Genomic DNA, 11984 nt, shown 5'->3' on the forward strand with positions numbered 1-11984 from the left:
CCATATTATGCCAGTTTTAAAGCAGTCGTCTGTTTGGTTGTAGAGACAGTTTTTGCATGATCCCTTGCAACCCTTCAAAATGACGGTGCTTTCACTGGGTCAGTCCCATAAATAGGTCATCCTAGTGCCCTGTTCGAATGACCATAGTCCCCCTGAGAGAGTTAACTTGATCTGGCTTTATATCTGATGACAGGGACACCTTTCTAGACCAATATCATGTAGCATGAGACTTTCTTAGAGACTTCTCCAGGTGACTGAAATTGGAGTATGATCCAAACATGTTGCAGAACTTAGTATATGCACACCTTGATATTGATATAAATTGTGTTTTTCTTTACAATCATATTATATCCCCATCTTTTGGAGTGTCACAATCACTGTTAAATAAAGAAAATGTTCTTTATGGATTTACCATTGCATCTTGCTTTAGTCAAAATAAAATTTTGCTAACAGGTGTCTCAAGAGTGTCTGTACCACAGAGAGCGGCGGATGTCCATTGACCTGGTACACGATGACGTAGAGAAAGACCTCATAAAGGTAAAATGAAAGATCAGTGTGGTTATATATATATATTTGGGACTCATGAGACCAATATTACTGCAGAAATAAGAAAGTTGTTATATTCTTTCTACCTGTGCTAAAAAAGGAGGTAGAAGTTATAAAGTCATGTCAGGAAAGGATGAGGCGACATCTGGACAGAGCCATTGCTCAGCTAGCGTAAGTCTGACAATCTGACTAAGACTGTGCAGTTTGACATGTGCTCAATTTATAAAAGTTTTCATTTCTGTTTTACGTTATGTGATTCATTAGGTCAAACCGAGCAGCTCAACATGAGTTGGAACGAGATCTGAGTGACAAACTGACAGCGCAGAGGATAGATCAAAGGTGTCACCATTTAAGGAACACATCGGATGGTATTGGCTATTACAGAGGAATTGACAGACTAGACCCTTCGTGAGTATAATTATATATTTGAATATCTGAATGATTCAATTATATTCGATGAAATACTTGATATTGCTGTCCAGAATTTGTTTACGCTTGCATGAAATGATAAATTGTTGTGTCCAGATAAATATATAAAAATGTTAAGCAGTCTTGAAGCATTACTGTATATTGGTGATTTGTTGCAAGTGAGATGTAAATATTTTATCAGGCGATTAAAAGTTAATAGTAATGCCAGGAACATAGTGAAGCTGCACTTACGCACACCAGGGCTACGATATACACTCACTGGTTACTTTATATGGTGCACCTTGCTTTTGCCTTCCAAACTACCTTAATTTGTAGTGCTATTGATTCAACGTGGTGCTTCCAACACACTGAGATCATATTGGATTGACATCTGGTGAGTCTGGAGGCCATTGTTGTGTTCAAGAAACTAGGCTGAGGTGATCTGAGTTTTGTGACATGTGTTATACTGCTGGCAGTATAGACTGACACTCTGTGGACACGGCCAGCAACAATGCTCAGGTAGGCGGTGGTGTTTAACTCAGTTGGTATTAAAGGGCCTCAAAGTGTGGCAAGAAACCAAAACACCATCACCATCAAACTGTTGATATAAGGTAGAAAGGATAAATGCTTTCATATTTTCAAATTCTCACCGTACCATCATGCAGGAGAAACCAGTTTTCCAGTCTTCTATTGCCCACTTTCAGTGAGACTCTGAGAATGGTAGCCTCAGGTTCCTGTTATTAGCTAACAGGATGGCACCCAGTGTGGTCTTTTGCTGCTGTGGCCCATCTGCTTCAAGGTTCCACATGTCAAGTATTCAGAGATGCTCTTCTGCACACTGTGGTTATAATGCATTATTATTTGAATGAACTTCCTATCAACTTGATGCAGTCTGGCCATTATTCGTGGACCACTGACACTAACAAGGCATTTTCATCTACAAAACTGCCGCTCGCTGGATATTTTCTCTTTCACATGTAATTCTCTGGAATTTCTAGAGTTGGTTGTGCGGAAACATCCGAGTAGATCAGCCCATCCGGCACCAACAACCACACCATGTTCAAAGTCACTTAAATCACCTTTGTTTTCCATTTTGATGCTCGGTTTAAACTTTAGCAGATCATCTTGAAAATGTCTACATTCCTAAATGTACTGAGTTCCCACCATGTGATTGGCTGATTAGTTTTTTGTAACCAGCAATTGAGCAGCACCTAGTAAAGTGGCCAGTGAGTGTAAATGATGACTATAAGTGTCAGCTTTACCATGTTCACCATCTCCCGTTTGAATACTAGCAATTGCTAAAACAAACAAACAAAAACTTTATACAATTTTCCATAATTGTCATTCCCAATAAACATTTAAGTAACCACAACTATTGCAACCTAACAGGGACATGAATGCATGTACCTAAGACTTCAGGGTAAATCTAATGTCTAACTGTACAGTTATACTACAAAAAACCCAAACCATCATATTGTGTTCTTTATACTAGCTCACTTCATTTTTGTACCAGTTTTCATGCATTTTAAGCATTTAGGTTGAAAAGTTTTTCACTAAGAATGGTACCTGAAAGTTTACTAATCATAGTAATTCTTTGTAATAGACTTACTATATAATCTGGTTTATTATGATGGGCCCTTGAAGGTTTTCGTTTGCTAACAAGCCCCTGCCTCTCAAAAGTTTAAGAACAATAACAATGAAATTTGGCTAAAATAGCTAAAAAGTTTTGTGATATCTGAAAAACTCTTTTCCAAATGCATCATGTTCAAAACCAGTGGGAGTGTTGGAACATACTGTAAATGCATCTAACTGTTTCTCTGTCAGAATCTCTCTGCCTGACTCGTGGTCCAAGTTTACAGATGACAACATCCTGCATTCCCAAAGTGAGCGAGCTGCCTCCCACAAGCTCAGGGATGAGATAGAAATCCTGCTGAACGCCACTTCCAATGAAATGTGGAACCAGTTCAACAATGTCAACGTAGCCTTCACCAACCGCATATCAGAAACCGGTGATGCCAAGAACAGCTTGCAAACACACCTGGCTAAGGTCATCACCTTTTCTGCATGGTTTATTTCATAAAAGACAATAATATCTTGATAAGGTTATGTAACGGGGACATTTTTTTTATCACTGTATTTTAATCGTAGTGTAATGAATTACAGCCTGTTCCTAATTTTATTCTTATGTTGGACTTCGTTCTTGATTATTTCACAATGTGAAATAGATTATTAAGAAAAGTGGTTTCAGAGGCAATCACATGGTTTTATTTTAGGAAAAAAAAGAAAAAAATCCATTCCTTTTTTCTTATTGAGTATTTAACTACATTTGCCACTTATTAGGAAGAGATCATGTGTCTGTACAATCCTTTTCCCCGCTTCTTTCTAAAACTCTCTATCTCCATCAGCTGTGCAGATTTGCCCTCTATGGTGGATTATATGGATTATATTTGCAAAACATCCCTGTCAAAGGAGAGGAGCTGTAGTAGTTTGTTCATTGCTTGTGTCACATTCTGCACTTTATCCCATTGATTTCAGGTTGCCATCGAGAGCTGCTGGATAGTTCGAACACTGACAGGAGTGATATGAAGCACAAGGTCTTCAATAAACCTCACTCACTGTTAGCTGTAAAAAGTAGCGATTGGCTGAAATGAAATTATTTCAGATGAGGTTAGACAGAGCAGGCCACTGTGCATGTGTGTGCCTGTGTTCAGCTGACTCAAAGTCTGCAGCTTTGTACATGATCCTTTTTATTGAGATTCTCACATTTTCCCCTCTTTTGGCTTCGGGTCAGCCTTTCCCTTAATTTCCATGCCTAACTCAGCTATGCTTACATGACTGGAACTCTCAGCGGCTGCATCACAATTTGTTGTCTTTTGTCTTTTCATGCAGACTCTACAAGAGATCTTTCAGACTGAGATGCTAATTGAGTCAATAAAGAAGGCTCTCAGAGATAAAGAGTCCCCATTAAAAGTGGCCCAAACGAGGCTGGAGGAGAGGATCCGCAGACCCAACATAGAGCTCTGCAGGGACAATCCACACCACAGGTAGTTTGTTCCACATTTCCAAATCAGATGTGATTTCAGATGTTATTAGATTGTTCCTCCAGACAAAAAGGTTTTGAGTTTCAGTTACTTGCACTAAGGGTGAATAGAGAAAGAAAATCACCAAACCTTCTACATTTGTGCTACAATCAGCAGACACCAGCTGGTCATGGTGAAGGACAAAAAGCTGTCTGGTTTTAGGAGTCAGGAATGGTAAATGGACGGGTTCCCATATGGTGTTTTTCTACTCTGAGTACTCAGAACGCTTTATACACGTTGCCGCATTCACCCATTCACTCCGATTTATACAAGCACTTTTTTCTATGTAAGCACTGTCTGTCTAAGGCTACGTTCACACTGCAGGCAAAAGCACATCAAATCCGACTTTTTTGACCCTATGTATGACAGTTTGAACAGCACAAATCCGATATTTTCAAATCCGACCTGGGTCACTTTCGTATGTGGTGCTGAATCCGATACATATCTGATGTTTTAGAAAGCGACTGCTGTTTGAATGGTCATGTCGCATTAAATCCGTCTTTCCGACACAAGACAGACGCCAATTATCAGCGCCAGAGAAGACATTTTGAACGCTTTCTGGCCATCCAGTGTAGATGTCAGTGATACTGTTGGGAAGACAACGTTGGAGAAACGTGAATATTTTATTTGTACTGTATAATCTGCAGATTCTTACAGAAATCTGCAACTATCCTTTGAAGCACTGCTCCTCTCTAAAACAGCAATAAGGATAATTATTAGGCCATATGTAAATAACAAAATAACTTTATAACTTAAAGCAAAATTGGGAAACGTAAAGTCCGAAACAAGTCTTTATATTAAGGGCCATCAGTCAAACAATACTGTTTGCTCTGGGTCTAAACAGAGCGCGTTGTGTATGACGTCGTCTTTTGCACATGCGGGCCGCTTTGAGGGTTCACACTAGAGCGCGTTTGCTGTCACATTTTATTTGTAGTCTGAACAAGCAGACAAAAAAAATCGGATTTGATCAAAAAATCGGAATTGAGCATTAAGACCTGCAGTGTGAACGTAACCTAAGATTCACACACATTCATACTCCAATGGACGTAGGTGACCTGCCTTACCTCCTGAGCCAGAACCACACCTAAGAAGGAAAACTGCTTTCTGGTGGTTGATATAACTAGTAATTATGTGGTAATGCATCTCAGGCTATTTTGCAATGTAGTGTGTGCCTTTTGTATGTTACAAATTACTTCAAGGAGTGAAGAAAATTATGCAAATATACCATTTCTCAATCAAGAATCAAATCATTGACAAAGAATGCACTGATTTCCCTGATTTTAACCGGCTGCTATTTGAACTTTTAACTTAATTTTTAACGTCACTTTTAGTTAATCAACCTCATTGAGTGACAAAGTGTAATACCAGTGAATTACTGCCAAAAATGTTTTTTAACTTTGTCATTTGATACATTTTAGAGGGGTTTGGCCTCTCTGTGGTTTAAATGAACAATAATATAAATTATTACCTTTAATTGCAAATCTCACAATGTCATACTTTGGAAAGTTTCCTTAACTTCTTTCCCTATGCTGCAGATTTGACAGTAAGCAGTCTTTCTCTCTCTAATTATTCAGACTTGTGAGTGAGGTGAGAGAGATAGAGGACACTATTCGGAAACTTCAAGAGAGGCTGATGGAGGCCGAGAACACTCTGCAGACTTTGGTGAAGACCAAAGTATCCCTGGAACATGACCTATCTGTCAAAGCCAATTCACTTTTCCTGGACCAGGAGAAGTGCATGAGTATGCGCAAGAGCTTTCCTAGCATGCCCCGTCTGGTGGGCTACACCTAAAACCAAGTCTTAAAAGGAGGACCATTGGAAGACCAATGGAGTTATTGTTTCTGTAGGTTTGGAGTGGTTTAAATGAAGGTGTGGATGACCTAAATGTAAACACGATGACTTTAAAAGCAGATATGCAGCAGTTTATAAAAAGAAATAAGCAAAAGAATCATATGCAAAGGCAAAAACTTGATATCTACAGTTAAATACAATTACACATATGTTATGCTACTAATGTACTAAATGGCAGAAACTTGTGTTCACACTTGCAACCTATATATTAAAACCTTTAACAGAACTATTTACTGTTTCACACTGACATAGAGATTCTTTATGTTGTATATTAACTGGTCATCTTAAAGGAGCCCTGTTTTAACTATGAATAGATTATGCTGATTTTGTTTGTGACTGTGATAGCACCTGAGGAAAAAAAAGGTACTTATACACTACCAATTGGAGCAAGGTATCTTTATGTATTTAAACACTACCTTAGCGACATGCCTTGAGCCAGTGAAGCACAAACAAGGGCATTAGTAGCACGTGACGACAAACCCCAAACAAAAAGCAGAGAGTTATTTGCACAACACAGTGAGTGACCTAACTGTTATCTTGGACGTGGCATGTACGAAACACTTACTTAAGTAAGTCTGGCACTGAGACTGTAAACATACACCTGTAGTTTGGTTAGCTCTCCTGTAGGACCTGAGCCTCATAACGTCTCATCAGTCTCTTTCTGTCACCCGTGTTCGCTGTCCCTCTTGTGCCAGTGTCGGCCTGCTCCTGTGCAAAGATGCTGCCATTTGTATTTGTATCGAGTATCAGTTTCATTTCATTTTGTTGGTATAGCGAATAGCTTTCTGAGCCTAAGCAAACTTTGGACACACAAGATACAAATGCATGCACTGTAAACACTACTATCACAGTCCCTGACTCAACCCTTTGTGCTACTCCACTTCCTGTATAACCTTTGGCCCTACTGAGGAATATAAATGTCGCTTGAATTACCAGTAGTGTAAGAGTTTAACCATTGTTTGTATAGTAGTCACCTACTGTAGAAAACATACCACCAAACCACCTGAGCACGCCAACTGTCTTTGCATCCTCATCATCGTATTACACTTGTCTATGAAGCAGATATGTCTCGAAATCAAAATATGTCTCATTTTAAACGAGTGCCTGCAGACAAAGTAAGTGGAATCTGGAGCCAGACGCTAACTGGATTTGCATACTGGGATGAAACAGAATCAATGTGAAGGCTAAGCCGTAAAGTTAAAAAGTCTATCTCAGATCTAACTGGGTCTATAAAATCTTTTTAGTGGCTACACCATTAAAGAAAAAAGCACGAAAACATCTGTTTTTTAAGTGGAGAGCAATTTCACCATAAAGATTCCTGGCTGGGAGGGCGGAGTGATTATAAAGCTCAGCCACCTACTGTATGTGTGCGTAACTTGCACTTTGATTGGGTGTAATCAATCTCAGGGCGATGAGTTGGTTTCCCTTTAGTGCAAACAGGACAATGCTCAGGAGCAATTCAATAGCAAAAAGATCTCTGATGTGGTTTCATACATGTATGTGTGTTTAATGGGTGTGTGCAAGCCTGCCTGTGGGCCATCTCCTAAGGCACCGTAGTGCAAAAGAAAGGGACCTTGTTGTCTAGTGCACATCAAAAGACTCCCTGTTTCACCACCTTGCCATTAAATTTATATTGACAGATAGCAAAAAATGAGCACCACCTCCTCCTCTCCTGGATTCTGTCCTTACTACTCTTGCTTTATTCTTCAGAAATACATAATAGTGGCAAAAAGTGGAATGTACATTCACTCTTATGCTGACTTTGAGGTTATGGATCCCTGTCTGTGTGGGACACAAATAGGTCTTTCCATTTGACCTGATCTACCACCCCCACATACCACATTTGGGGAATGTACTCTGGAATTCTTCCTGCAGTCCAAACATATTGGCAGTTTATTTTTAACAGCAGTTCTTGTTATAGATGCCCTATGCCCCATGTTATTATATGTTTCTTACATACCGTCATACCATGCTAAAGAGCTGATCATAGAACACTTGAGACTGTCACTGAGCGTGTTTTACTCCACTGTAATTACAGACCTGGACTGAGAAAGCATCGCTGAAGAAGACAAGTAGTTGACGCCACTAGGAGCTATTTTTTGATATTATGTTATATGTAAAGTAAAAAATAGCTAATTAATACCACATTAGGTCATAAACATGCCATAGGTGCCTTATAAACATTATTACTAACATCCATCCATTTTCTTCTGCTTATCTAATTCAGGGTCATGTTTGGGCTGGAGCCTATCCCACCCCGTTCAGGTCACCGGTCTATCACAAGGCTAACACAGAGAGACAGACAACCATTCACCTTCACGGCCAATTTAGAGTCACCAATTAACTTAACATGCATATCTGTGGAGTGTGAAAGGAAGCCAGAGTACCCAAAGAGAACCTATATAGACATGAAGAGAACATGCAAACGCCACACAGAAAGGCCTCAGCTGGCTGGTGGACCTGAACCCAGAGCCTTCTTGCTGTGCGGTGATGATAAACATTCTGTTTTATCTAGTCTAACAGGTCTTTGTTGTACACCTTGACACATAGCCGAACATTTTAAAACACATCTCTCTCTTTGGTAAGTTGCCAAGGTTCCCCTTGCATTAAAAAACAAAGGAAAACTATTCAAAATCATCATATATGATAAGTGGGAAAATACATGCTACCTTTGTTGTCAAAAGTGGAATGGGCCTAAAAAGACAATGTAGTTTTTAAGTTGAAAAAACTGTCAACTATAGATATTTCAGAGTCATAACTATTGGAGAATTTAAAGCTAATGTTGTTAGGAGGTTGTGTTTTTTGCTGATGCAGCTATGCTGTTAGAAATAACAAATTTCTCACTTCATTTTCATTCATCTCAAACTGCTGGAGAGCGAGTTTGAACTGAGGAGCTAAACATTCATGGGAACCAGCTCTTCCTGCGGCTTTTGGATCTGTGCCTAAACAATGAGTTTACCCAAGAGGTTATTTGGAAACTCCATTTTGGGGCTGTAAACTTTGTCTTTCAATATAGGCTCAGTCAAAAATGTTATAGTCAGACCGTTCCATTGTTCCATTTGGAACCAGTTTAGGTGTTGTTTAGCTCTCCAAACAGCTTTAAAGACAACCCAAATGCTCATAATTCATAGTCCAACACCTCTGCTAGAATCATTTAAAGACCCATAGATTAACAACACCTTTGTATCTTTACAGCAGATAACGGAAAAGTTTAATCTATCTATAAAAACCCTTTTTTGGTGCCCACAAATTTATAGTCTTATTAATAGAACTAGGAATAAGACCAGCAAAGATCTAACACAGGATCCTTCCTCAAGAAAGCTGAAGAACCGTTCCTAAAGAGTTCTCTTACGAGAAAGCTTGCCTAAGATAGTTCAGACCATATTAAAAAATAATGGCAGTCACTCCAAATATTTACTTTCAAGCTCCTCAGAACTGTACAAATTTTGCCTAACACGCTGTATTTACATGTATGTCTGCACCTGTTTCAGTAAATCATGTGCAAATAGTAAAATATAAGGAGCTGAGAGGTGTCTCAAGAATTTTACACAGTACTGTGCGTAAGTTCAAATTCACTCCCTGCACTTAGACTCCTTAAATTCCATCAAATCAGTTTAGGGAGGTGGATCTGAGAGAAGAAATGTCTCAGGAACTCCGGGAAGCTGCATTAAGTAATACACGTAAGTTCTTCATCTGTGCGATAGCATCATACAGATACTGCTCTCACGTCACAAAGGTTAGGCTCTCTATAATCTATTAATGTGGACCCAACATGTGACAGATGTCACCAATGTACACATGCTTTGGTCTTGTCACACTTCCCAACCCTACTGGGAGGAAATGTATCGATCATTATCAAAGGTCAGGAAAATTGATTAACTTTAACTGTATAACTGCATTATTTGGTGTAATTCCAGCCTCTTTCTTCTTCCCTGTTGGTGGCTTTTGTAGCCTTGGTACCCTTCCCTCCAAATGGCTGATATTGTTTAAGTTGGTGGCTTTATCTCTTCTGCACTGCCCACACCATTGTTCATTATTACTGGCTTGATCAGATTGTATTGCTGTATTCATATGTTTTTCTCTTTAGTTTATTTTTTTATTTTTTGGAAAATGCTGGAAAATATTAATAAACAGATTTTAGACACACATAAAAAGGTAGATATAAATTTATTGAATAATTGATTACTGTTGGCAGCTGAAGGAAGCTGGAGACACACTGATAAGACATGTAATGTATGTGGTTTTTCATCCCAACTGCCAACTCTCTCAAAACCACAGAGGCACAGTCCTAAACTTTTGAACTTTCAGTCAACGTTATCTTCCCCCAGCATTTTGCAAGTAACCGGCTACAAGGAGGGAAGCACGATAAGATAGACGAGTGCAGCGACTAACCGAAGTTCAGGAATTGAGCAGAAAGAACAGTACTCTTTAATGTGGAGGAGACAAGAGTCTCATGGGTCATTTGTGCTATTGACTAGCTACCATAACAATTCATAGCATAGATCTGTGAATCCAATACTTTGCATTCTCAATAGACAGCAGAATGGGTGGCTAATAGAGAGATGCAGAGGTCGAGAAACAATACTGCAGTCTTTCCTGCTGAATCACAGTGGGCTGATGATGACTGGGAGTTACAGTATGCAGTTTCGTCTGTCTTAAAGCCACACTTATTAGATTTCTGTTTTATTTATTTATATATCTGGCAACAAAGGAACAAGGTTCAGCTTCTCACAGCATATGAGTCAAGCTTCTGTTTGAATTTATACAAATACAAACTATGACCCTAAAACTTCCCATTTACAAACCAGAGTGATGAAAGACACCACGTGAATCAGGACCATATGATTTTGGACATGTCAGCTGACACATGCCTTTGAGAGATTTTAATATAGACATGAGATTGATTAAGAGTTTCCTTTTATGAGCAATGAAATAATGAAATTTCTGCAAACAGTGCGATTTTAGGGGATTTTGCAACTTGGCAAAAGGTTAGTATGCCATATGATGGCAACGATAAAGCTACTTTGGGATGATTTTAATTAAACCACCCACTTATAATTATCATTAACTGGTTCATTTAAACCTGACCATGTTGTGTGTTTATTGTGGGTTTTCCTTTATGTGATAGAGCAGTTTGCTCCTTAGCTGTCATCTCCCATGTATAGTTTAATTAAAGTGTGATGACAACTCAGGGGTTGAGACTAGGTTACAATTTATCAGCACACAAACAGACGGACTGTATTTACCTCTCATCACTCTTTCTGCTTCCTGTTTCCTGCATTTGTGTTCCTACCATCCTCCTGTTCCATCTTTACTTAGATTGTCTGTCAGTTCTTCACTCACACGTGACCTGCATGGCTCTATTTTATGGGTATGATAGTTACTAGATCATATGTGATCTTTTAAATTTAATAACTGTTAACATCTGGGCAGACTGGGGGTAGAAGAGCTGGATGGTCCAACAACAATATTGCTGCAGCAGGAAGAGAGCTATTAAACTGCAGCGACTAATAGTGACACTTCACATGCTGATTACACAAACGAGGCACTTTTGGCCAACAGCTGCCACAACCTGAAACACAAGGCAGGAGGCCTGTTCCCAAGTGACTCAACAGTGACGCAGATAGGCCCCCCCGACCCTTAAGGAGCATCAGCTGTATCCACTGTCTCACAGAAAATCTGAAAGATGTCTGCTGTGAGTATAAGCCATGTATTCATTCCAGTTAATGCTTGAGTCAAGATAAGTGAAAGAAAGCAGCCTCTTAGACTAACTTACCGTCGTCAAGAAGAAGATTGCTGTGGGTCAAAGCTCGCCTTCTGTTTTGCACTTTTTAGGATCTATTATGGTAGAACAAAAAATTTCTTTGCTGCCATCTGGATGGAGTTACTGTAACTCAATCATGTCTAGTTTCTAGATCCATGTCCTTGGGCTGATGTCCTATCTATGGTTTTGGTATGTGCTAACGTGAAGCTATGCGAAGCCATGTTAGTGACAGAGATGAAATGTTAGGAGCTGATTCCAAATGTAACATTATTCAGTATCTCACTCTGAATGTTTGCTATGTGGCTCTTCCCAGAGTGCTTGGCTTCAACCCCAGC

General features: G+C 39.3%; 1 protein-coding gene across 5 annotated transcripts in view; it reads left to right on the forward strand.

Moving 5' to 3' along the window:
• Positions 1 to 11664, forward strand: part of tekt3 (tektin 3) — a 32110-nt gene extending 20446 nt beyond the window's left edge. For all 5 annotated transcript variants that reach the window (XM_080873369.1, XM_080873370.1, XM_080873372.1 and 2 more), the window contains 6 exons: positions 454 to 537; positions 647 to 717; positions 811 to 954; positions 2779 to 3001; positions 3844 to 3998; positions 5609 to 11664. In XM_080873369.1, the coding sequence (XP_080729495.1) occupies positions 454 to 537; positions 647 to 717; positions 811 to 954; positions 2779 to 3001; positions 3844 to 3998; positions 5609 to 5825 (894 nt within the window). In that variant the 3' untranslated portion in view covers positions 5826 to 11664. The remainder of the gene's footprint in view (positions 1 to 453; positions 538 to 646; positions 718 to 810; positions 955 to 2778; positions 3002 to 3843; positions 3999 to 5608) is intronic.
• The last annotated feature ends 320 nt before the right edge of the window (positions 11665 to 11984 follow it).

Source organism: Rhamphochromis sp. 'chilingali' (assembly GCF_963969265.1).
Source record: "Rhamphochromis sp. 'chilingali' genome assembly, chromosome: 22".
NCBI classification, from domain to species: Eukaryota; Metazoa; Chordata; class Actinopteri; order Cichliformes; family Cichlidae; genus Rhamphochromis; species Rhamphochromis sp. 'chilingali'.